The 27,712-nt window shown below is 44.9% G+C and overlaps 1 protein-coding gene across 7 annotated transcripts in view; it reads right to left on the bottom strand.

The window, feature by feature from the left end:
- The window catches only part of PEMT (phosphatidylethanolamine N-methyltransferase), a 98,726-nt gene that overhangs the window by 28,410 nt on the left and 42,604 nt on the right, over nucleotides 1-27,712 (bottom strand). For all 7 annotated transcript variants that reach the window (XM_061599755.1, XM_061599758.1, XM_061599754.1 and 4 more), the window contains 2 exons: nucleotides 26,534-26,649; nucleotides 10,787-10,932 (listed from right to left, as the gene is read on the bottom strand). In XM_061599755.1, the coding sequence (XP_061455739.1) occupies nucleotides 10,787-10,932; nucleotides 26,534-26,649 (262 nt within the window). The remainder of the gene's footprint in view (nucleotides 1-10,786; nucleotides 10,933-26,533; nucleotides 26,650-27,712) is intronic.

Below are 27,712 nucleotides of genomic sequence, written 5' to 3'. Positions count from 1 at the left end.
GTGATCAAACTCTCTCAGGTCCAAACTCATCCTGTCATTAAGTCTGAGGAATGGCTGGGATGTGAGGAGGGAGAGGGGGGGCAGACTGCATAGTTTATTCCTATTTCTCTTGTGGAGGAGGGGAGTAGGGAGACCCAACAAAAACCTTCTGGGTCTTATAGATTCACTGGCACCAAACTTGTTGATTGCTACAGCCTGAACCACATGCAGCCCAACGTATCCGATGACATTTTGCTCTCAACAGAGGTATCATTATCCTACTCTGCTGCAAGAAAATTGCTCTATTCCTGCCTGTACTATTACCATCTCTGGCCCACTCAGTGTACGTGCACGCTACAGAGAAGGGCTGGTTTCCCCTCGATGAATTGTAAAATCTGCATCTCTTGTCTCTGCTGCATTCCTCAACATAATGCTAGCTGTTGTTTTTAAGTTAGATAGGCAAGGGAAAATAAAAGAAAGGAAGAAAGCATGACTGGCGGTGATGGCGATGGGGGAAGTGGGCATATGGAGAAGCCAAGTTGCTTTGCTTTCTTCTTTCAAAAAGCTGCAGGCAGCTGTTTTTGGTTTATTAGGGCGGGGGAATGCAAGGGGAGCCTAATACCTTCACATTAAAAAAGTTGCAAGCCCTGCATACATACCACACATTTAAAACAGGCGTAGGGAACCTTTGGCCCTCCAGATGTTGCTGAACTACAACTTCCATCAGCCCTAGCAAGCATGGCCAATGGCCAGGGAGGATTGGAGCTGTACTTTAGTAACATCTGGCAGGCCAAAAGTTCCCTACACAGGATTTAAAGCACACACACCAAGAATCCTGGGAATTGTAGTTGACCCCCTCACAGAGCTACATTTCCCAGTACCCCTCACAAACTACAGCTCCCAGGATTCTTTGGGGGGAAATGTGCTTTAAATGTATGGTTTGTACACCCTGAAAGGCAGCAAGCTGTTGAGATTGTCAAATTCTTCATTACTCGGAAAGTTAAGAGGAAGCAGGGAAGGAGGGCTGGGGTGTGACGGGTAAGACAAGGCGCATGATGAAAAAGTACAGTCTGCCATTTATACTAGTGTTTAGGGCCAAATTTTCCAGTATAAAAATGTATACATTTGTGAAAACAACATACAACAATGCATTATATTAGAGAAATTGCTTGCAAAATGTGTAAAACACAGCACAAAAAATGTGTGTGTTAAGAGAAATTTGCACTAAATTACTGAAACATTCTCATGAAGATTTGCTGTTGTTGTAGAAATGTGGAGAACTGAATTTAAGAGCCAAAATTAACAGATCCTTCTTCTCTACCGCTGAGTCTTAGCTGATTTTTGACCTCTCTAATAAGTTTGCAAGCAAACTGTGTGAGGCCCCATTTGCGCAAGTCACAGCACCATGAAATCTTGGTCAGTTCCCTTTTATTTCATTTTTTTTGACAGCAGGAGTAATACTAATAATATAGAGCTGAGATGGATGGATTCATAAACAAGTTCTCCCCTTCTCCTTCACTATGAAAACCTTATTACCTCCTTCAAGGCACACATTAGCTGGGAAGAATGATAGAAAATAGGGCAAGCAGCTCTGTGAAAACGAGGCGTTCCAAACTAGGATTCCAGGGAGTGCCAGGCCAGGTCACAATGGACTCAATTGTGGAGGAACAATAGGGAATAATAGGCTGGTGAGCTGCCCTACTGAATTGCTCGCAAATAAAAAATAAAAATTAGTCAGCACTCAAGAAAGAAAATGGGCCCACATGAGGTCAAAGTGAAGACACCCAACTGTTGAAAAATAAGAGGCCTGAACTGCCCCTACAGTGAAGGGAATTGGGAGGGCACAGAGAAGTTGTTTAGTAAGAGTGATTCACTATTGTGCCACTCCATCCCCTTAGCCTACATTTAAGGGCCCCCAAATGCCCAACACTTGCTGAGTGATTTAATCCTATTATTTAAAAGAGAGAGCACAAGAGAGCACTCTAATTGCCTCATTAGAAAACAGCCTTCTTCTAGCCCGGGGTAGCCAACGTGGTGCCCTTCAGATGTTGTTGGACTTCACTTCCCACCAGCCCCAGCCGGCATGGCCAGTGGTCAGAGGTGATGGGAGCTAGATTTCCATAACAACAGGGGGGCGGCCATATTGGCTGGCCTTGTTCTAGCCATTATCACAGATGCTTGTGCAGCTTCTGCAGCTGCATCGTCCCAAAGTCTGTTGAGAACTCGTTAATCCCGAGTAGGTAGAGCCTTTCTGGGTGGGAAAAGGATGGTGCTTTTTACCTCCGCCGCCGCCCCCACATGAAATCTCCTACCTCCACCAGCTGGGCATTGAGTGTGGTTGTCTGCAAAGGAACCTCAATCAATACACTAGCAAGCTGCCTGCATGTGAGGACTTTGTGCGAGCAGGTCACTGGCCAGGGCGGTGGTGCGTAAAACACCTCCCCCCGCTCCTGCTTCAGCACGGCAGTGCTCTACGTCTGTGTAATGTGTGAACAGGGCTTTGGTTTACTCTTCCTGAGGAGAGGAACAGAACTCGAAACTATTTTTTGAAATAGCTATCAGCGGTGGTGGCTACATGTCAGTGGGGCAGTGGAATCCGCTCCAGGTTTTAGTCCAAACTTTCAAGGAGCTGTCCAAAGTGCTCCTTGAAAATTTGGACTAAAACCTGGAGCGGGTTCACTGCCCTACTAACATAATGGGCACCAGTGCAGACTTAGTTTAATTAACCAAAACTCCCAACATAGCCCCATATTGATTCAATTTGCTCTTGTACAGACCTCTTGTACAGACGTGAAAGCCGCATCATCCACAAACATATTTATCAAGTGGCTCTGACCTTCAATCATAAAACCTTTAATATTCCAATCGTTCTTGACAGCCAGAGCCAAAGGTTCCATGGCCAGGGCAAAAAGCAGGGGCAACAAAGGGCAACCCCGCTTCATGCCCCAGCCAAACGAAAAGATATCCGAGGCCTGTAGTTTTGATGGCTTGAAAAAGGGATTAGACCAGCCCTCCAGATGTTGTTTGACTCATTAACCACAGATAGCAGGGATGATGACCACAGCATAAACATGGAAGAGGACTTCGGTTCAGTTCACATTTGGAGCTGAATTTACCAAATTTGCACTTTCCGAAACAATATGAGAACTGAAACACAGCCATCTTTCAAAATTCACACTTATCCGAATTTTGCGATGCAGTTCTCCAGGCAGGCAATGCTTGCAAAAATGCATATATTAGGGGACAGTGTGCACAAAGTGAATATATTGGTGAAACCAACATACAAAAATGCATGATACGAGGATAAATTGCTTGCAAAAATGTGTACATTAGTCAAAAGTGCATACAAAAAAGTGTTTATTAGAAGAAATTCACACTCAAATGCTGAAGAATTTTCACAAGGATTTTTTTTTTTAAGCAAATTGCTGCAGAAATGTGGAGAAGTGAACTTAAGATTGGAAAAATGAGAAACAGAGAATCTAAATTGACAGATCTTTCCATCTCTATCTACAGGTTAACCATCCCAGGATTAAACAAATTCATGGAGGAAATGCCCTCAATCCACCCAAACCTGTACCATCTTTTCCACTGCCTGCCATTTTTGGTCTGTGCTGCTGCTAGAGGAACGAGGCTTCTTGAGCATGAGAGTGAAGGAGCATTCTAGAGCATGAGTGTCTATCCCCTGGACAAAGCTTCAGAGGCACCATCAGACCCATGCCTGGAACTGCTCCCCACCCACTCCAGCCCATTCTGCAGCCCCTCTTTAATCATAGGAATTTAAACAGGAATTTAAATTGTTTTTTTAAAAAATGTGTTTTTAAATTTGTATATTTGTATATTTGTTTTTAATGTTTTCAATTGTTGTAAACCGCCCAGAGAGCTTCGGCTATGGGGCGGTATACAAATGTAATTATTATTATTATTATTATTATTATTATTATTATTATTATTATTATTATTATTATTATTATTATTATTAATAATAATAATAATAATAATAATAATAATAATAATAATAATAATAATAATAATAAAACAGAGGGTGCCTGCAAAAAAGAAAAAAACCCACTGCCCTTTGGATGGCTTTTAGGACATATTGGTTAGGGTTTTAAATATCTTTTAAACGGGCCGCAGCTCCGTGGTTGAGCATCTGCTTTGCATGCAGAGGACCCCAGGTTCAATCCTCAGTATTTCCAGACAGAGCTGGGAAAGAGTCCCTGCCTGAAACCTTGGAGAGACGCTGGCAGTCAGTGCAGACAATACTGAGCTCAATGGACCAATACTGAGCTAGATGGTCTAACTTGGTATAAGGTAGATTCCTACGTTACTAGTCCTTTGGGGAAGGGCTGCAGCTCAGTGGTAGAGAGCATCTGAGGTCTCAGGTTCAATCCCTGGCATCTCCATGTACGACCGGGAATGTCCTCTGTTTACAACTCCAGGGAGCAACTGCCAGTCAGTGTAGACAACACTGAGGTCGATGGACCAATGGTCAGATACAGCAGCTTCCTCTGTTCCTAAACATCTCCCAGCTCTCTTTTCTTCTGCCTGATTCTGCACATGCTTCATTGCTTGCCCCAGAATGACGGTTGGTGGGACACCTTTCCCCGTTCCCATTCCAGCTACACCTCTCACACGTCCTGCACCTCAGCTGTCATGTGGGTGGAAGAACATGACTCTCCCCACCTTGCCGCCTTCTGCAAAGGCTTATGAGCATCTTCAATGTGTCACGGCAAGAAAGCCCCAAGAGGAGATGACACTCTAGCAGGGGAGGTCACACCTTCTGCTCATCCTGACTCACCTGTTTTGCGTGTCAGCGGAAATGACACCCAAATAAATCATCTCGGCTGAGATGAATCAGACCTTCCGCAAACAAGCCAAAGACCCCGCTATGCTCTTTGAGAGAGCAGTGGCCCCATTTTTCATCCAGCAACTACAGGCTCTCAAGACATGGGGGGGCATACAGGTGATTTCCCTCTCCTCTGTTTTTCCACATCCGCCTTTGTGTATTAAAATGAATGCAAACCCCCCATCATGATTTGAGCTGTTTGCCGGATGACGGATTAAATAAGAGAACCAGCCTCCATTTCTGTCCTTATCAGCACAGAACCATCACGACTGTACACAGCCCTTTACCGAACTATGTAAGCAATCCCTCTTCCAAAAGGACAGGGCTCTGCCTCAAGAAGCTTACAATCTGAACATTGATAGTAAAGGGGATGACCAGGAAAGTGGCGGGTGGGAGAGGGGAAGGAAGAGAGAAAGTGAAATAGAAAATGATGATAATCAAATGGGTTTCACAAGGGTTTCGTTTCAGAGGGTCTGCAACAATAGAGAATGGTATGGAGTTTTGGAAGAGGGGGGCAGTCACCCACAGTTGAGGCATAAAGTTGTGGGGAGGAGGGAGGGAGAGATGCCTCAGAGCAGGGGAGGCTGGTCCATCAGGACAAGTGGGGCACTGCCCCAATCAACCTCAGTCTGCCCTCAGCTAGCCCCCACCTGCCTGCCTGCCTTTTTAATTGCATTCAGTCTAGGGGAGGGCACTGGCTGCCAGCTTCCTCTTCTTCAATCTCAGTTACAGATGTGAAGGCCTGGAATAAATCCGGGGGGGGGGGGACTGGGAAAAAACTGGGCTTCCCTCCTGTTTTTTGACCCTGGGGAATAGGGGTCTCCTAACAACTCATAGCACCCTTCGCAAACTACACTTCCCAGGGTTCTTTGGGGAAAACAATGACTGTTCAAAATGGAATAATGTTGGAATGTACAGTGTGAATGTGGCCAGTGACTACCTAGCCCTGCTATTAAACTCAGCCAGTTGCTCCAGGACCTTGCTGAGGGTAAGAACACAAGAACAGCCTGCTGGATGAGGCCAATGGCCCATCTAGTCCAACATCCTGTTCTCACAGTGTCCAACCAGTTGCCCATGGGAAACCCGCAAGCAGGACCTGAGTGCAAGAGCACACTCCCCTCCTGAGGTTTCCAGCAACTGCAGAGACATAGCATAGCCATAATGGCTAGTAGCTGCTGATAGCTTTTTCCTCCATCAGTTTGTCTAATCCTCTTTTAAACCCATCCAAGAAGCTCACTGGGTGACCTTGGGCCAGTCACTGCCTCTCCGCCTCAGAGGGAGGCAATGGTAAACCACCTCTGAATACCGCTTACCATGAAAACCCTATTCATAGGGTTGCCATAAGTCGGGATCACTTGAAGGCGGTCCATTTCATTTTTTTCTCAAACTTTTCACATGGCATCCAATGGGATCCAAGTACAACTCCCCCCCCTAGATTCAAACTAACCCTCACCCTTGTGTGAATTAGCATATATTAATCTAGCAATATTCTTCAACATTTTCTAAACACATTTTTGTATGCAATTTCTCCTAATGTCTTTTGTGTGCTGTTTTAATAACATTGAGAGCCGGTGTGGCATAGCGGTTAGAGTGTTGGATTACGACCCAGGAGACCAGGGTTCGAATCCCCACACAGCCATGAAGCTCACTGGGTGACCTTGGGCCAGTCACTGCCTCTCAGCCTCAGAGGAAGGCAATGGTAAACCCCCTCTGAATACTGCTTACCATGAAAACCCTATTCATAGGGTCGCCATACGTTGGGAAGGCAGTCCATTTCCATTTTAAGTTGGCGGATATTTGGCCTCAGCTGCAGGAGCCCTCTCCGTAGTCCTGAACCCGCACTTAGATCTCTTTCAAAAGTGCTGACTTTCGTCTCACCTTGCCCTCCTTCCTGGGCAACCAGAACCGACCGACCACCCCTTCCCTGAGCCATCACCTCTCTGCAGCGGTGGGCAGCCCTGAGGATGACAACAGGGGCTTTTGTAGAGAAGGCCCAGTCAGTGGAAGGAAGGGTTGCTTAATCCCACCTGGGCTGCTTTTTTCTTCTGCAAATGCAGCCATCACTAAGCTCCTTATTCCTCACTTTCATTCGCTTCCAGTCTAGAAGCCTAACTGGGTAAAAACAACTCAAAATAGTCAGGTTATGGGGGTCGGGTGGGGATCAGTGGTCAACGGAAGCACCTCCATCCACCCCACTGATTCTTCCAGCCTTATCGCTCCCATCCAGCAAAACATGAAGTTGGCTGAATTTTGGTTTTCTTGACTACCGCATCAGTTCCGCTTATCTTTGCTGATTGGCTGGTTCACTATTTATAGTGTTTATTTTTCATCTCTCTCCCCCCCCCCACTCACCCCCCACACCCTTACTGTTGTTCCTCACCTTGAGAACCACTGCATTGAAAAGTGGATTATAAATTAAGTCAATAAGATAACAGCAACAAACTCTACATGGGACAAAACAACAAGCCGTGTGGTTTTCCTGTAAACGAGTTGTTCCACCCACAGAGTGCTCAAACTCATCTAGATTACAGGTAGAGGATTCCTTTGCACTTTGTTTTGATGTGGCCTCTGGATTAAGGGCTGAGTCACTTAAGAAACTGGTGGGGGGGTATCCTGACAACAGGGCTCCCATCAAGCAGGGTATCCTTTAGCGTCTGGCATCACCAGTTTTTCGACTACAAGTCTGGCAGACTCCACTTGGTGGCGCCATCTAGGCTGCAGTACCAGCCTGCCTGAGTGTTCTGTCACCTGACCCTGCAAAGGGCCAATCCCTGCGCACCAGGCTATATAAAGTCTTAGACCCAGGGCTTTGCTCTGGAATCTAAGCAACTTGCCTCTGATGTGAGGACTCTGTCTAAGCTCCGCCTTCATTTTCCTGATTGCTGACTTGGGCTTTGACTCCTGTCTTCTTTGGACTAGAAACCTGCTTCTAATACTTTGGATGGACAGCCAGCTGCACCCTCATCTTACCTCCCAGACCACGAAATTGACTGTCTAAAGTCTGTTGGGGCCTGACACTAGAGATGAAGAATAATAAGAATATTAAGTGTCCAGGTTAGTGGACACTCTAGGCGACTTACAATAATAGAGAGCAGTACATAATACAATATAATATACAAGCAAACACAATCATAATCCATTTAAAACCAATTTCTATTTAAAACCTTATAAAATGAATCCTCCCCAATCCCATAGGCCCGCCTGAATAGCCATGTTTTTAAGGCTTGGCGAAAACCCATCAGGGAGGGAGCATGTCGGAGATCAAAAGGAAGGGAATTCCAGAGGGTGGGGGCCACGACCGAGAAGGCCCTCTCTCTGGTCCGCACCAGCCTAGCTGTTTTAACCGGTGGGACCGAGAGAAGGTCTTGTGAGGCTGATCTTGTCATTCATTCATTCATTCTGAAATTCATTCAGTTTACATTTTAATGCAAATTTTCCAAATCCGTACATCCCAAACCGATAGGTGAACCGAAACACAAGTCTTCTTTGAAATTCTCCCTTCTCGACGACTTCCGGGAAGGGTGACTTCGCTTGTGCCTGCTTTTGGGACGGGCTCCCGCCTCAAAAGAAGCTTATTCAGATATAAATCAGTCAGAACATTTTTTTTTTTTTGACTGATGAAATTTCTCCCGGGCAGGGAGAAACGTAGAGATCAACCTCAAAGCCTGTTTTTGTTGGGAGGACTGGATTTCATTAATTTATGAGATAAGGTCCAGCCAACAATGCCGGACGGACTTCCTAACAAGCTCTATCTGCTTAAGCGATACGTTTATCTTTTCTTGAAAGAGAGAACGGACTAACAGGCAAGCACCCTTCTTTCTATTATTTTTTTTACTTGGTTTAAATTGTTGCAGCAAAAGGAGATTTGTCAGATTGATCGGCTTTGGACAACTTCTGGGTGAGATATAGCTCTTCTCTGTTATTCACGAAATTAACAGCTTATCTCTGTTTCTGTCGCAAAAAGCTGTCCTGGAAGTGCATTCTAAAGATAATAAACAGAAGAGGGATTTCTATTCCTGATTTCTATTCCGAGGAATATTATATTGTCTGGGACTATTCTCTTTTTGGTCTATTTTATTTTGACGAATCTGCTTCTTCACGACGCCACTAACTGTTTTGATGCTGGGAACTAAATTTATTTTGCATTCTTGAACACAGAGAGATAAGGCAGGTTGCTCTGTTTATACTGTGATGTCATCAAGCCTGGAATATTAACCCAATTGTTGCTGAAATAAGAAGTGGTTCTTCTTTATTTTTGTTTTGCTTTGTTTTCGTGGTTTTAAAAATGGCAATCAAGAAAGTGGCTGAGAATCTGGAAGTAATTATGTTTCAGAAAATAATGGATGAGATTGAGATAACGAAACAAACCCTGCGACAGGGTAGTAAGGAGCTGAAAATTGAACTGAGCAAAATGACGCAGGAGTTTAAAGAAATAGGGGACCCTGTGAGAGAGGAGAATGAGATCAGAGATGAGAAAAGAAAAAATAAAGGGAAGATACAAGCCCTGGAGATTGGAACAAATGTGGAATTGGAAAAAGATCTGGAGTTTATGGATTTTAGAAATAAAATCTACTGTTTGGAATTTAACGTTATCTCTGAAGAAATTAATGAAGATATTAGAGATAAAGTTATCAATGGCTTGGATAATCTTCTGGACTGGAATGATGTGATGGAGCTTGATATAGAGAAAATCTATGGAATTAACTGCAGTCATGTGACAATGGAAAAACTCTTAAGATATGAGCCAGTGCATTTTCTAAAAAAGAAGAACACAGATATGAATTTACAACAATGTTTCAGCAACTTATTCAGAATGGATGGCAAGAAAATATTTGGGATAGAGGAAATTCCCATCAGACTCTTATTATATGACTATGGCTACAACAGCAAGATTATTATGGAATACTGATAATGGAAGATTGGACACTGAAATTACTGGACTTAACAGGACTATTGAAGATGGAAGATGGAACTAATAGGGATAATGGAATAATGGCTATTGAAATTATTGGACCTAACAGATTCTGATGAGATGGATTAATCGAAATGTTTATTTGGACTATGATTATGACAATAAGATTATTATAATTATTAACGAGATGGATTAATTGACATGTTTATTTGGAGAAAAATTGATAGATATATTTCTTAAAGAATTGAAACCTCTCTTTGACTTTTTGTGGAAAGAATAAAGTAATGTTTATGAGATTTGATGATTAATTAAGATAACTACTGGAGGAAAGTGATTTTATAATATGATTTAAGAGACAGGATTGTTATATATTGTAGACCTATAACTGATTTGATATGTGACAAATGGGAAGTCAACATTTTATTTTTTTTTTGTTTAATCATTTTTGTTTTGTTTTGTTTTTTGTCTTTGAATGTTTTATGATTTTGTTTTCTATGTTTTATGAAAATTTGAATAAAAATTATTGTAAAAAAAAAAAAGAAATTCTCCCTTCTCCAAATTATTTTGTGGTACAGACCTCCAACCAAAGGATGCATACCAAAATGCTGGCTAATTGCATAATTGTGTATGCAAGTGAAAATAATGTACAAAAATCCATTTAGGGGGGGAGGTGATAAAATTGTGTATGCAAGTGAGAATCGCATTCAAAATGAATTCTGTTTGGGGAAAACTGCTTGCAAGAATGTATACCCCAGAAAAATGTTTACATGCAAGTGAAAATAATGTACAAAAATGCATTCTATTTGGGGAGAAATGCTTGAAATAATGTATACACTAGGCAAAAATGTGTGCAAAAATGCATGTATTAGGGGAAATGTGCATGGAAATTTTTGGGCGGCCTTTTAAAAGAAGACATGCATACATGGAATGGAAATTGGAAAAATGAGTAACAGAGGGAAACTGAAACAGGCAGATTCATCCATCCTTACACAACACCCAATCTAGCATGATCCTTGCATCGCATAATACAATGTCGGCATAAACCTTACCCAAGAAAGTCCCAACAAAGCCAAGTGCTAGGAAGCTGGAGGTGACAAAGACTGTGCCTATTGCCATGATGGCCACACTGGCATAGTAGCCGAAAAGACAATCCAGGACCTTCAGTTTGGGCTGACTCTTCATAGCTTCTGTGAAGCTGCAAGGAAAGGAAAGGGGGAAAATGAAGCATTCCTGTTATCCTGTCTCACTGACCGCTCTCTGCTCTCCAAGGCATATTGGGCAAGGAGAGGTTGTGCTAAGCAAAGCCCCCCCTCCCCCAGGTCCACAGAACTAGCAGCACGATTAGTGTGCTGCAGTGGCTGGACATAAATGTACGGTTTACAAAATTCCCCATTTGAATCTCACCTTAGCCATGAACTTGTGAGATGGTCTTACACAAGCCTCAGCTTCCACTGTCTGCAAAATGGGGATAATAGTACTGTCTTACTTTGCAGGGTGGTTATACGGATTATAACAAGTTGGGAAGTACTTTTGAAAATTCTAAAAAGTCTAGACACATGCCCTGAATAATAATGAGCTTGGGTCCAGGATACACGAAAGATCGTCTTACCCCTTATATACCCAGTTGATCACTGTGTTCTGCAGGTGAGGGCCACCGTAGACACCATCTTATCAGGAGGTTCATTTTGCACAACAGAGGAAGCAGACCTTTAGTGTTGCAGCAGCGACACTTTCGAATTCCCTTCCCTTAAATATTAGACAGGCACTATCTCTGTTATCTTTTGGGCACCCACAGAAGACTCTCAACAAGCCTTTTAAGTAGAGACCTTATCCCTGTCTGCATCTGTGCTGGAATTATTTTTTAAGACATTTCTAAAGTTGTTTTTTTTTAAAAATGTTTTGTTTTAGTATGTTTTTAAAGATGTTCTGTTTTAGTATGCTTTAAAGTCTTTTGTTTTTAAGATGTATTAGAGTGTTTTTAGTGTTTTTGTCTGCCATCCTGGGCTCCTTCTGGGAGGAAGGGCAGGACATAAATCAATCAATCAATCCATTAATTAATTAAATGGTGTTTTGGATCCTGGCCAAAGGTTGTGCCCCCCCACACACACACAAATAACTGAAGCATAAAGTTGAGCCACAGTCCAGGAGAGATTCCTGCAATTCCCTGAGAAAACTCCAGATTCTGGTCGCTCCAGATGTGCTGGACTCCAACTCCCATCAGCCTCAGCCAACATGGCCAAGGGTTAGGGCTGGTGGAAGTTAGAACCCCAGCAACATCTGGGAGGGCCACATCTCTGCTTTACAGGGCCCGTAATAGCTTTGGCCAACACAATTCTTCCCATTTCAAGCCTCTCTCTCAAAGCTACAACAAGTCATTGGGCTGTACATATGACCACCTGAGATGGCCAGATGGTTCAAGCCCACCTGTGATCTTGGGCAGCAGAGTCCCAAACAAAACCATTTATCTCAGACAGGAGTTGCGAAATGAATGCCAGTTACCGGGAATTTCAGGTGGGGATAGTCCTGTTGCACCCAGGCCCTGCTTGCGGGCTTCCTATTGAGGCATCTGGCCAGCCACTGCGAGAACAGGATGCTGGACTAGATGGGCCACTGGCCTGACCCAGCAGGTCTCTTCTCATGTTCATTCTCTTACAACACAAGCCTGTTCATGGAAACTCACAATGTATATCCCACTGTGTTCCCTGGCACTTACTTCCAGGTAAGCGTGCATAATATTGCAACCTGAATCATTAGGAACGGACTATACCTTTCTTTCTTGTTAAAGCAGAGATGGCGGGGAGAGAGGAAAGAGAGAGAGCAATGTCTCCAAATCCACATGCTCAACTTCTGTCTGAAAATCAGGGTTGTCCACAGCAATTAAGGATTCCACCTCCCCCCAATCAACTGCCTTTTAACGGAGACCTTTTGTGGGTGCCATAAGAGGTACTGGTGGGCACAATGGTGCCCACAGGTGCTATGTTGGCAACCCCTGAACTAAAGCATTGTTGATCAAGTGACCATGTTATCGCATGCAGCTCTGCTAAAAACTGAGCTCAAGGTTGGAGTCATGAAGGTCTGGTTTCACATCCCCCTTTCTCCCCACACCCTCACGCCTTTTCTGTTTATGCCTCAATACTTATGCAAACAGGGAGTTACTTCCATCAGCACCTCGTATCAGGCCACCTGGCGTTTCGGCTACAGCTAAGAGGAAAAGTGTTTGCAAACGATAATGGACCATCTTCTCCTGGAGTAACGATTTATGGTTTCCTAAACAGAGTTTCTATTTGCACAACATATAAACTCAGGTGTTCTTTTCCCTTGCCCTCCATTCCCCCCAGAACTGATAAATAAACTTTGCAAGCATGTATAGCTCTGTGCCACAACAACAATTGACCGCTTTGGCTGACAGAATCAGTTCAGTATCTGTAGTCAATTTTCTCATGACGTATGTGAAAAACGTGACTGGAGCACCCAATCAGTCTCCCTTGCTTTACAGTTAGCATGAGCCTTATAAACATAAGAAATCTCTAGGTACTTTCATGTAGCAGGAAGGTGGCCTTCTGGGCGGAGGGAATATCTTAGAAGTAAAATGCATGCCACAAGTAGGAGATGCCAGTCCAATTCTAAGCAGAGAATTTTGTAACAAGATGAAGAAGGCCTTGACCAATCTTTCCAGCTCCCCTATCCAGCAATGGGGATGCAAGGAGGAAACTGGAGGCTTTTACTTCTGATGTCAATTAACAACAGTTCAGCATTGTGTCTAAACTGTAAAATATGGCTAATTTTTACTATAGTTTGTTGAAACAAGCCAGCTTCACAAACCATAAGTTGGCTTGTACCAGACAAACCATTGTTAAGATTAACCAGTTTGCTGAGTTCAGATAACACCACAAGTTGCTGTTACTCAAAAACAGGAGTGAAAGTTTCCATACTCCTCCTTACGGCTGTGCTAGAGAAGGGGGGGAGTGCGCTAGCTCATGGAAACTGCTAGGCTTGTACTTGTCAAAATAAACCATGGTTTATCCTGACATCTGATGTCTGGACACAGTCAACATGTTCTACGTTGTTTAGCTCAAGTAGCATCTGTGGCACAAAGCATCTTTTACCAGCTAAAGCTGGTGCACCATTCCTTGGTTTAACTACATGTTTGTAAAGAAGTAACTCCTTTTGTTTATCCTGAATCTTCCAACATTCAACTTCGTTGGATGGGCCTGGCCCTAGTTTCTAGTGTTATGATGAGAGAGGGAGAAAAAATCATTAGGCAGTCTCCGATGCCCTTATTTTGCTAGTGCAAGGATTTACACTTGTGTAACAAAACTCTCCCCCTTCCCTTTTCATGCACATGTCCTGCACCCTCCCCAGCTCTGCTCAAGAGGGTTTGGGGGAACCTGCAGACCAAGTTTAGGGGGTGCATGGAGAAAGGGGGGAATTCTGTTGTGGAAGCATAAATCCTTGGGTTAACGGAACGAGGGCTTGGCGCTAGTTTGAATATAAGCCTTAATCCACACACCATTCTTTCTTTCTTTCTTTCTTTCTTTCTTTCTTTCTTTCTTTCTTTCTTTCTTTCTTTCTTTCTTTCTTTCTTTCTTTCTTTCTTTCTCTTTAATAACCTGCCCTTCCTCCCAGAAGGAGCCCAGGGCAGCAAACAAAACCACTAAAAACCACTCTGAAACATCTTAAAAACAAAATACATTAAAACAAAACATCTTTAAAAACATTAAAACAAAACATCTTAAAAACATCTTTAAAAAAAAAAAAACAGCTTTAAAAACATCTTAAAAAGCAATTCCAACACAGACGCAGACTGGGATAAGGCCTCTATTTAAAAGGCTTGTTGAAAGAGGATGGTCTTCAGCAGGCGCTGAAAAGAGAACAGAGGCAGCACTTTCTAATATTTGAGGGGAGGGAATGCCAAAGACACTAAAGGTCCATTTTCTCTGATGTGCGAAATGGACCTCCCAATAAGATGGTACATGCAGGAGGCCCCTCACCTGCAGAGCACAGTGATCGACTGGATATATAAGGGCTAAGATGATCTTTCAGGTATCCTGGTCCCAAGCTGTGTAGGGCTTTGTACACCAAAGCCAGGACCCTGAACTTGTATACATCTCTATCATGCCACCCCAATTACTTACCATTTTCCTAAATGTTGTTGTAACCTTTCCTCATAGGGGAGTTGTTCCAACCCCTTGATCCCCCTTTTTTTTGCTCTCTTTGGGTGAGGAGGGTGATCTCTGTCCTCCACCGCTGGCTAAGGGCCACTGAGTCAGTTGCAGCACCTCTCTGTAAGCACAACCACCAGCAAAGCAAGACCAGCCTGGGCCCAGCTGGATAGAAATGGCTGTTCACACAGCTCACCACTTTATTTCCGGCCCTGGCAAAGGGATGACCTTCCATGGTCTCTTCCTTACACCATTCCCCTTGTTGGCCTTGTCTTTATAGTTTGTAAGCCTAAGGGGAAGAGCCCTCATCTCTTTTTAATTATCTGAAAAAATAGGATACATATTTGCTGTTATATGCCTTCAAGTCGATTATGACTTATGACGACCCTATGAATCAGTGACCTCCAACAGCATCTGTCGTGAACCACCCTGTTCAGATCTTGCAAGTTCAGGTCTGTGGCTTCCTTTATGGAATCAACCCATCTCTTGTTTGGCCTTCCTCTTTTTCTACTCCCTTCTGTTTTCCCCGGCATTATTGTCTTTTCTAGTGAATCAGGTCTTCTCATGATGTGTCCAAAGTACGATAACCTCAGTTTCATCATTTTAGCTTCTAGTGATAGTTCTGGTTTAATTTGTTCTAACACCTAGTTATTTGTCTTTATTATTATTGTTGTTGTTGATATTGATATCCCACCATTTAAGCATATCCCACTTAGGCAGCTTACAAAATATAAAACAAATACAGTTAAATACATATAAATAGCACATACAGAAGTTATAATTAAAATGTAATTAAACTATAAAATTAAAACCATTAAAAAAAGTGATTAAAAACACACAAAATACAAATCAGTAAAAACATCACCCTAATTAATAGTTCTTGCAGTCAGTTCCCAAAAGCCTGTCAGAACATGAAAGTCTTCACCTGCTGACAGAAGGACATCAGGGAGGGGACTAGTATAACCTCCCTAGGAAGGGAGTTCCAGCGCCTGGGGGCAGCCACCAAGAAGGCTCTTTCCTGTGTTCCCAACAGACCAATAATCCCGCCCATGCAAACTCCTGAAAAGGGGGTGTGATCAGGACAACCTGCCCCGGCGCCCTCATTTCCAGCCTCCCGATGCGGAGTATCCCCAACTAAACCTGAGATGAAACCCAACAACTTTGGACCACAAGTGACACAAATGCATTGTCTCCAGCTGTCGCTTATGGCCCAGCTAAACTGGAATCGCTGATTACAACATTCATGGGAAAACTGTGATCCGCAAGGCAGTATAGCCCCCCCAGGAGTAAATTGGGCCAAGAGGGAGCGTTCCCAGCAGCCGGGAGGATAAACGGGAGGCAGCTATTGTGTCCTGACTGCTCTCCCTCGGGTCCCAGCCGGTAGGTGTCAGAGCCAACCATTTCATACGCCCAAGATTTAGTATTTCATTTAACACAATCGGCTTCTCCAACAGGCTTCGCTGAGAAGCTGTTCTTTGCCTTCACAGCGGCTGCCAGCTGATAATGACTCTGCTTGTCTAACAAGCCCTGTTTGTATGTTATGTGTTATTTCGGTCAGTACGGAGCTGTTATCTCAACAAGCATCCTTTTCTTGGTTCCAGTTCTTCTTTTTGCTCATTTTTGCCCCTGCTAAAATTATCTCTCCCTCTCTGTCTCTCATTGTTATGGTCAGGTCACCCCCTTCAGCCTCTGAATGGTTTCCACTCCAACTTTAAGCTCCTAAACCTTATGCTGGACTCAAGAGGGAAGGCTCCACAGGAGAATGTGTGATGTAGTGGTTAGAGCAAGGCTTGTCAACGTGGTCCCCTCCAAATGCTGTTGGACTCCAACTCCCATCAGCCCCAGCCAGCACGGCCAATGGTCAGGGATGACGGGAGAGGTAGTCCAACAGCATCTTGGAAGGCACCCCTGGGTTAGAGAGTCAGATTAGGACTGAGGAGATCTGAGTTCAAATCCCTGCTTGGCCACTGGAGCACTCCAGGTGACTCTAGGCCAGTTCCTCTCTTTCAGTTTAACTTACCTCACGGGGATGTTGTGAAAACAAAACCACCCTTGTGCTCTCTGGAGGAAGGGCAAGAATTAGTGCAATAAAACTATGTAATAAGGGGAATGGCTATAGTTCAGAGCATCTGCTTTGCACGCAGAAAGTCCCAGATTCAATCCCTGGCATCTCCAGATAGGAAATGATTCTGGTCTGAAACCCTGGGGAGTCACTGCCTGTCAGTGCAGACAATACTGAGCTAAATGGACCAATGGTCTGTCTCAGTACAAGACTGCTTCCTCTGTTTATATTGCAAACAGTTCTGGTGTTATTTCAGTGAAGAGGGGTACAGAAATAACTATGTATGTGTGCGTGTGTGTGCATATGTAATAAGCGGGTGCTTGAAAACACTTTGAAACAAAATATACTTTATAATGCCTGATGTATTTATTTATTTATTGCATTTGTATCCCGCCCCATAGCTCAAGCTCTCTGGGCGGTTTACAACAATTACAAACATTACAAACAAATATATAAATTTAAAAACACATTTTTAAAAAGCGATCTAAAAAGACATGCTAAATTCCTCAAGGAACTAGTGAAAAATATACAAAAACCTACATCTCAGTAACATAAAATCAAAATTACCCATTTGTTGCTGAGGAAAAAACACTTTTCAAATTACACAGAAGCGTGGGAACATATTATATATCAACCGCTTAAAGGTCTTGTTCTAAAATAGCAAAACCATCCCCCGCCAGCGATGATTTACCTTGTGCCATGAATATATATATATATATTCATATATCACCCTGCTGGATATTCTGATCACAAATGTCCAACAAAACAAAAACGTCCCACTTCAGACCCCATCTGTTGCACTGAGTTACATTCTTAGATTTTCAAAGTATACACATCAAAGCCTTCAAAGCTGGTGAGCGGAGGGCTCGGTCTTGCTCAGTTTTGTTGCGTGTGTGTGTTCCCCCGCTGGGAAAAGGCACGGACAGCCAAAGCACAGTGTGGAGTGGTTTGGAAGCTCTCTTGGAAACAGCCCTGTGTTGCTCTTTGCAGAGGCTGCCTCCCTCTCCTTCTCCTCCGTTGCCCACTGCCCTTGCCTTCTGGCACCTCCGGATCACTCTGGGTGGGCTGACCCAACGCGGGGCGATCTGGGGCTGTCTCAACCTGATTTGGCCAAAGCATGGATCCGTCCAAATAGACCTGGTTTGGTTCAGGCTTCGATCAAATGTGTTGCATATCCCTTGGGGAAGGGCCGCAGCTCAGTGACAGAGCAGCTGCCTTGCATGGAGAAGGTTCCAGTTCAATCCCTGGCAACTCCAAGAAAGGGCCGTAAGAGATCCCTGCCTGAAATCCTGGACAGCTGCTGCCAGTCAGTGTAGACAATACTGAGCTAGATGGAACAATGGCCTGACTCAATATAAGGCAGCTTCCTATGTTTCTGAATACATATCATTCAGTTACATGAAAGATAATAAAAGAAACATGGCATAAGAACATCAGAAGAATCCAGCTGGATCAGACCCATGGCCTATGTAGCCCAACATCTCTGAACAACAGCACTCTCCCTGCTTGCATTCCCCAGTGTCGGACATTCATTACCCTGGAGGCAGCATAAAGCCAACAAATCTATCTTGTTTTGTAATACAAAAAAGTCCGACGATATAAAGTGCTGGAGCTCTCCGAACGCTCACTGATTTTAGGATAGCTCCCCCAGGAATACGTTGATGCAGAGCTCAATTGATTAAAAGACGGGCTTTGCGTGTAGGTCGGTTTAGGGTAGCAGCTTGCCCGCCGCCAAAAAAAAAAAAAGAGGAAATGCATCACCAAAAAAGATAAAAGACACAGATTTGGACAAAAAACTGCACAGGCTAAAGTACATGCATGCATGCAAAGACAGAAACAATGATCATAATTTAAACCAGGTGTGGGGAACCTTTGGCTTTCCAGATGTTACAACTACAACCCCCATCAGCCCCAGCAAGCACAACCAATGGCCAGGGATGATGGGAGTTGTAGCTCAGCAACATGTGGAGGGCCAAAGGTTCCCCACACCTGATTTAAACAGAACTGCGTTCATCTCCCTATAGTTGGAAAGACTATGACCAGGTGAGCTGGGTGCCTGCTCGGTCTGCTGTTTAAGTGCTGTTGCTGGCCACCTCAGTTCTGCCACAGGTTCCCCTGTATCTGAGACCATTACTCTAACCACTATACCACACTAGTTCTCTTTAGCATGAAATGTATGGCACTGCCACGTAACCTTAGGTCACATCCTATTAAACAGCCAGGCAAAACACTCTTTCATGTAAAAAGTACAAGATGATCCGTAACCGTCCACGCAGCTCATCAAAATGAGCAAGATTTTGGAATGAGCAGCGGACAATTTATAGCAATATTATTTAATGCACGGTGTGGCTTTATTTGGCTGGATAGTTTTGTTTGTATTGGGAAAGCATTTGGTGAGTCAGAAAATGAAACGGAAAGAAGCATGGAAGCGACAGAGAAAGACAGCTTTGCTCCTCTGACGTAACCAGACGCTCAGATCACACAGAGCCCACGTTAGCCAAGTGGACACCACTTACACCGTAGACCTTCCATTTTGGCTGCTTTTTCCTTCGCCTCGCTATGCATTTGCGTATGTCCTGATCAGGCACAAAGGTCACAGACATGTGTCATGCCCATTGCTGCCACTTATCGAGCACTGCTCAAGACAACGGCTAAAGTCGGCTTGAGAATTTGCTCCATGGCCCTGCCATCTACATCAGCCTCCTCCAACCCTGGCCTGCCTTCCAGATGTTGCTCCACCACTGAGCTATGGCCCTTCCCAGAATGGTTCTGCTGGATTAGAACAATGGTTATCTAGCCGAGCTCTGTGTTCCCACCACCAGCCTGCTAAATATCTCTGGGAAGCCTATGTACAGGGCATGAAGATGATAACCAGGGCTTGGACCATTGGGGAACCTGTGGTCCTCCGGATCATGCTGGACTCACAACTCTCATCAACCTCAGCCAGCATGGCCAATGGTCAACGACGGTGGGAGCTGCAGTTCAACAACATTTGGAGGGCCACAGGTCCTCTTTAGGCACTACCCTGCACCACTTCTCCAGACGTGTGCCTTAAAAGCAATGCGGAAGACCAAGGTTCATTGGGAAGATTCACGCTGTTGAGCACCTATATACCTCTTACTTCGAAGAAGGCAAGATCAGAGCAGCACTAGGAAGCAAATCCCTTGCCCACTCCGTAGATTATCTGCTTTCATTGACAGAATGCCGTGCGCGGCCTCAGACCTTCACGAGACCCGCCAGCCAAGTTTATTAGCCGGCCAGCAACAAGACTCTGTAAACACAGAGTAGCCCTCATTTTACTACCAGGTGTTGCTGATGTCAGGAAACAGCCAGCGGGGTTTATGGACCGTCTCAGGAAAAAGTAAAACAAAACAAAACAAAACCCCCAGCAGCTAAACCTCCCACTGTGAAACTGGCCTATGAGAAACCCGCCCTGCAAAACTCAAACACACTTATCTGCCTGTTACACAAGCCAAGCCTGGCCATGAACTTGCAGTTACCTTAGAATCAATTACGATCCAATAGCATCCTTTCGCATAGAAGTTCCAGGAAAACACTACACATGTCTTCAATAAAAGACAGCAGCTGCTGCTGCTCTTGCTGGTTATCTCCACAGTAAAGAAGCAGCAGTTGGAGGTTTCATTCTGGAGGTTTCTGTACCCTAGGAACTATCTCAGGAATTTCCAAGACCACTGCCTTGACCCCCCCCCCCCCAAATGCTTGCAATTGATTTCGGGAGTTAGCGTGAGGTCTGCCTTGCGGGGGAAGCCATAACTCGGCAGCAGAGCACAGGCCATTTCAGGCAGAAAATCTCAGATGCAGTCCCTGGTGGCTCCAGCAAGAAGGGCCCGGCCCTCAGAGGCTCCGCTAGCCAAGGGAGAGCGTTCAGAGCTAGATGGCCAAATTTCAGTTTAATGTAGTTCCATAGGATGTGACTTCTACTGCTTAAACCAAGACCGGGGAAAGGTTTTCAGCCAGAGGGCCACATTCGCTTGTAGGTAACCACCTGGAGATCACTTTCCAGTGGTGCATAAGAACATAAGAAGAGCCTGCTGGATCAGGCCAGTGGCCCATCTAGTCCAGCATCCTGTTCTCACAGTGGCCAACCAGGTGCCTGAGGGAAGCCCGCAAGCAGGACCCGAGTGCAAGAACACTCTCCCCTCCTGAGGCTTCCGGCAACTGGTTTTCAGAAGCATGCTGCCTCTGACTAGGGTGGCACAGCACAGCCATCATGGCTAGTAGCCATTGATAGCCCTGTCCTCCATGAATTTCTCTAATCTTCTTTTAAAGCCATCCAAGCTGGTGGCCATTACTGCATCTTGTGGGAGCAAATTCCAGAGTTTAACTATGCGCTGAGTAAAGAAGTCCTTCCTTTTGTCTGTCCTGAATCTTTCAACTTCAGCTTCTTTGAATGTCCACGAGTTCTAGTATTATGAGAGAGGGAGAAGAACTTTTCTCTATCCACTTTCTCAATGCCATGCATAATTTTATACACTTCTATCATGTCTCCTCTGACCCACCTTTTCTCTAAACTAAAAAGCCCCAAATGCTGCAACCTTTCCTCGTAAGGGAGTCGCTCCATCCCTTTGATCATTCTGGTTGCCCTCTTCTGAATCTTTTCCAACTCTATAATATCCTTTTTGAGATGAGGCGACCAGAACTGTACACAGTATTCCAAATGCGGCCGCACCAGATTTGTACAACGGCATTATGATATCGGCTGTTTTATTTTCAATACCTTTCATCAGAGGCAAAAGTGGGTGGAGCAACAGGTGGGACTCTTACCTTTGCACAGTAAAAGGCAGAGGAACACAGAAAGCTGCCTTATCCTGAGTCAGACACACTGGCCCATCCAGCTTATTATTGTCTACACTGACTGGCAGTGGCTCTCCAGGGTTTCAGGCAGGTAGTCTCTCCCGGCTCTACCTGGAGATGCTGAGGATTTGAACTGGGGCCTTCTGCATGCAAGGCAGATGCTCTGCTACTGAGCTACAACCCTTCAGGATTTGACCAACGTACCCATTTCTGCAAGCCAATTCTCCTCACAGAATGCTTTTTTTTGCATGTTAATTTCATTCATATTTTCATTTTTATGCACATTTTCCCCTAACATATGCCTTTTGTAAACACTGTTTGGTTGGCAAACTGCATCACAAGATTTGAATAAGTGCGAATTTCAAAGGGTGGCTGTGTTTTGCTTCTCAAATTGTTTCGGAAAGTGCAAATTTGATAGATTCCGCTTGAAATGCAAACTGAATTGAAATTCTCTCCCGCCCTCAGTGATAGATGGCACTCTAACGCACATGCACAAACGCTCTGGCAAATTCTATTCTGTTTTCTGAGATTTCAGGTCATAAGGACTAGAAACCTGAAAGCTGGATTCTGTGCCCATTTTTCACAGTCCCATGCAATACTTGTGGCTGTAAGTGAGAGTTTTAGAGTCTAGAGCAGCCTTTCCCAACCAGTATGCCTCCAGATGTTGTCGGACCACTATTCCCATCAGCCTCAGCCAGCATTGCCAATGGTCAGGAAAGATCTGGAGACACACTGGTTGGGAAAGGCTGCTCTAGAGACTTGAGGCTCCCCTCTCCTGTTTCAAGTCAAGCCTGGCCCAACTCTCAGTCTGACCCTGTTGTGTCTTGTGCCTAAGGATGGAAGGACCTGCCATTTTGGTTCTCTCAGTTTCTAATTTTTCTAGTCGTAAATTCAAAGTTCTCCACATCTTCCAGCAATTTGTGATTTTTTTAAAATAAAAAAAATCAGTGTTTTAGTGCAAATTTCTCCAAATAAACACATTTTTGTATGCAGCTTTGACTAAAGTACACACTTTTGCAAGCAATTTTCTGTAATATTTTTGTACATTATTTTCACTAATACATTCATCTTAATGCACACTTTCCCCTAATTTATGCGTTTTTGTAAACTTGTTGGGCCGGAGAACTATATTGCAAAATTCAGCTAAGTGCAAATCTGGAAGAATGGTTGTGTTTCTCTTCTCATCTTTCAGAAAGTGCAAGTTTGATACATTCGGCTTTAAATGCAAACTGAATTGAATTCCTCCCCTATCCCTACTTATGTACCAGTTCTGCCTTGGCTACCCACAAACCAGTGCCAAACGGAGAGCGAGCAAAGCTCTAAAGTCATTGTGGATGCTGGCAAAGCCACCTGAAAGCCAACCTTCCCTCCACCCCCCTCTTAAGTTACCTTCACTGCACCGGGAACATCTAAGGACACATTACCATAATGTACAGTACATCATTCATACTGGATTACTAGCTAGCTGAGGCAGGGTGGGAGGCTTTATCTTGTCACATCAGAGATAAGAGAGTTGAAGCGACCTGCAAGCTAAGTGCACAGATAATCCTTAACGCTCCTCTAAACAGGGAATTCTGTTACTCTGAAATGGCACAATAGAGATATGTTTTTCCCCCATTCACTGTCGAAGGTGAAAAAAAAGACAAGGGCTTGAGAGATGGCCTTGAACCTGTTCCGCCCAGATGACGATGGATGGCCCAGTGCATGGGATGGGAAAAGAGATGTATGTACGTGCGTGTGCGGGGGCATAACAGTAAGAAAAATTAGGGCAAAATAATATATTTTCTCAGTCCCTTTCGTACCTTTATTATTCTTTGGATTACAATAATTTACCACAATCCCCTCCCCCAACTACAGGAACTGTACTAAAAGCAGCTAAACATAAAAAAGACAAAAACTATATTCTCACAATAGCAGCCAGGGCTGGTGCCAGAGAACGGCCAGGTTGGGCCCTGGCCAAGGGCCCCTGAAAGGCCCTTCCTTAGGTTGGGAGGGTGGCACTCCCATTCCATGATCTGCAGCAGCATTGGGTCCTGCAATCCAGCCCTGTCTCAGATCACACAGAGAGAGCTCCCAGACACCCCCAACAGAAACAGCGTGGGCTTCAATAAGCCCACACGCACGCCCCACCTACCTCTCCTGTCGGTGTGAATGCCATGCATCCTGTGTACGCATGCCTGCCATCACCTAAGATGGTGACAAAGGCTCCCTTAAGAGGCTGACGCCCCTGCAACCATTTTGGTTGATGGCAGGCATGCGGATGCAAGTGTGCTCATTCACACAACACAAGAGGTAGGTGGGGAACGTGGGCGGGCTTATTAGCCCCGTGCCACCTGTATCAGGGGTTTGATGGGCTACAGAACCAAGGGCCCAGTCATACCTGGTGCCAGCCCTGATAGCAGCGATTAAAAGGTTGTTTTTTTAAAAAAAGAAAAGAGGCAGCATTTATAACTATGGCTGCAATTCTACCGTCTCCTCCCTCATGTTGAGGGTTCGGCAGCAGGCAGGCGGGCAAGGGGTAGGATGAACCACGGGCCCTCTCCGCCAGCAGACAAAGGGGTGCTGATGATGGGGAACAATCTCCTGCCCTTTGGGGCGGAAGTTGGGCTCCGCTACAGAAGATCATTCCCCATCACCAGTAAGGTCATGAAACTCGCATTCTGGGGTCAAAACTGGATCCAATGCTGGTCCAGTCCCTGAAGAGAGAGGTCTGGTTTAGGTCCCTCTGCTGCATCTGCCTGAAACTGGCATAGGGGAAAAAAACAAAGAACTGGACACACACACACACACATACCCCAAAGCACACCTGCACATGCACCTCCTGTCCTGACTGGCAGGGCTTTGGATGTGGGAGTGAATCTGCTGCTCCATTAGGATTGCGCTGCCCAACGGTCCTTGCTGCCTTTGAAATATGTGTGTGCCAGTCATCTGGCTTTCCGGGCAGATGTCTGATAGGGGTGGCTAACCTGCAGTCTGCAGTCTGTATGCCAAGAGGTTGTGTGGCTACTCTGCGGGTGTGGGTGATTTCCCACACACAGACACTTCCTCTCCCCCCCCACGACTCTTCCATGGTAAATTATCTTCATTGGGCTTCCCCCGAGCACCCTTTTAACTTTTAAGTTAATTGGGGCTTCTAAAGAAAACACAAAACATCTAACTGAAGTCACATCGACATCATACGTTTAAAGCACTCTTACATCACTTTAAGAGCCGTGGCTTCGCCCCCAAGAATTCTGGGAAGTGTAGTTTGTGAAGGGTGCTGAGAGTAGTTAGGAGATGAGCAAATTGTTAGGCCAAGCAAACAGGGCTGTCAATGGCTACTAGCCGTGATGGCTGTGCTCTGCCACCCTAGTCAGAGGCAGCATGCTTCTGAAAACCAGTTGCCGGAAGCCTCAGGAGGGGAGAGTGTTCTTGCACTCGGGTCCTGCTTGCAGGCTTCCCCCAGGCACCTGGTTGGCCACTGTGAGAACAGGATGCTGGACTAGATGGGCCACTGGCCTGATCCAGCAGGCTCTTCTTATGTTCTTATGTTCTTAAAATAATTCAAATCAAAGATAAAAACTTCAAGCAGAAATCATTTCCCTACACTAATTTCTTCAAAACAATAGTTCTTTTCCTGGCTTTGACTATGACAAATTCACAAACGATGTCATTCCTCCACTGGGGTCATCATAAGGTCAAGAATTCTGTTGAATTTGGATTTAGCACCAGATTTCAATGGTCCACATATTCTCCATTGTTGCGGAGCGATCCTGTTTGCGCCAAACTTCAGAGGCTTTCCAACCACACTGGATTTCCCCAGACCCTCAAATATTCCCTTGAATATATTTTTCTTTTATTGATTGTACTCACAGCACAGCACAGCACAGCACAGCACAGCAGTACAGCCAGGGCCAGCACCAGCCCCCCGCGGCCCCCTGCACACACACTTAAATACAGCATGGTTGTGCCACCTCATGTATCAGCTCGCATGCCTGCCATCAAAGATGGTGGGGGGGGCATGCTGACACCCCTGCCACCACCTTGGGTGATGGCAGACATGTGCTCTAATACACTGAAGCACAAGGTGAAGTGACTGGGCGTATTTAAGCACCTGCCAGCTATGTATGCATGCAGAGGTGATGTCGGCTGGAAGAGTGGAGCTCCTGCTCTGCAATCCACACCTCTTTCCAGTTGTGGCCCATGACCCAATGCTTACTCCACCTCTCAGCTGAAAGGGTTCCCTGCTAGTGGCAGGGGCCCTCCACCAGCCATAGGGCCCTTGGCCAGTGCCCGACTGATCCACCCAGTGGTGCCAGGCCTGAGTACAGTTCTCTCTCTCTTTCTTTCTGCCACCTCCCCTCTACTCAGATAATCCAAGCTCCAAGCAGGGAGGAAGCAAACCAAGCCTATAATAGTGGAGGAGGAGACAGCGACAAAGCTGCTTTTCTTTCAAAATATTGATAGTTTCTTTCAAAATATTGATATTAATATTGATATTTTTGAGGAGGAAAAAGAATCAGACCGGTAAAAGCAATGGATATCAGACAAAGAACAAACTCGAATCAATACTGCCTGTTGGCAGAATGCTTTCAAAGTGGCACCCATCAACAGATCCCATGCCTACTCATGACAGCATACAGACAAATACCCACAGATTTCCTTCCCTGGCCCCCATTCTCCCAAACAACCTTGTGGTAGTGGGGCACTTGTCACCATGGCTACCAGTCGCTAGTGGCTGATATTGGCCAGCTTTGGCAGAAAGCTACACTCCTTACCAGTGACTCCGCAGAAAGTTAAGGAACAGGATGAGGGCTCCCAGGCAGTAACAGGCCACATACGGAGAACGGAAGATGCGTGTGAGCGACCGATTCTTGTGCTCCCATTGCCCTACCTGATCGGAGAAACAAACACAAGATGCATCAAGAGACAGGAAAGCCCAACTTCACAAGCCGGCCAGAGAGTCACCTTCCCAATTGGGCTGCCTGAAATTGCCCCTTCTTTCCCAACCAGAGCTGTGCACAGACTCTCAACATGTTCCCTCTTAGGTGTGGGCAGAGAAACTGGGGTTTGCACCGGGATGGGGGATCATTTCAGTTTAGATGTTCTTAATGTTTTTAAAAACATTTTTTTTTATTTTAATGGTATTGCTTTGCCTTAGGTTGCTATGGGAGGAAAGGTGAGATAGAACTTTAAGTCAATAAAATTGCATTTCTCCGCGACAGGAGAAATTCTCTAACATTTTCTCGGGGGGGGGGGGCGCTCACCATTAGCAGTGACAGTAGATCAGCTTCTTCCTTTTTTCCTGTGGTTGTTATTTTGGGGGACGGGGTTGATTCAGCAAGTGGCACTGCACCACCAGGTGCCGGCAGCCTGAGCATCATGTTTCCTCTTCCACAATACCGAGGCCTAATCTTGCTCCCAGGTAATGTGGAGAGGAAAATGGCCACCATCACACAGGCAGAAAAAACAAATGGCAAAAACAAATATTCTACAAAGCTGTCTTCTTTTTTGGGGAGGTAGAGAGAGAATAAAATTAAAATCTCAGAAATTATCTCAGAAAAAAGTCTTTGGGGAAATTTCAGCTCAGCTGAAGAGAGGCACTGCAGCAATGCCCCAGGACACCCCAATATCATGCCCATTTTGTCAGGCATCAAAGGGATTGAGCTGGAAGTCATTGTTCCACCAGGTGGGCAGCTCAGAGAGAGCAAAGTTCTTAACACAACATCAATGGTGTTTAGCTGGCGAACTGCATCCCATAATTCCAATAAATGCAAATTTCGAAGGATGGCTGTGTTTCGGTTCTCAGATTGTTTCGGAAACTGCAGATTTGATCAATTCAGCTTGAAATGCGAACTGAATCGAAATTCTCACCCATCCTTAGTTGTAGCCACTGATAGCCTTATCCTCCACGTACTTGTCTAAGCCTCTTGTAAAGCCATCCAAAATTGGTGGCC

The sequence above is a fragment of the Rhineura floridana genome, chromosome 17 (assembly GCF_030035675.1).
Source record: "Rhineura floridana isolate rRhiFlo1 chromosome 17, rRhiFlo1.hap2, whole genome shotgun sequence".
Lineage (NCBI taxonomy): Eukaryota > Metazoa > Chordata > Lepidosauria > Squamata > Rhineuridae > Rhineura > Rhineura floridana.
Note: the sequence above shows the minus strand (reverse complement) of the source record. Positions and strands in the feature narration are given on the sequence as shown.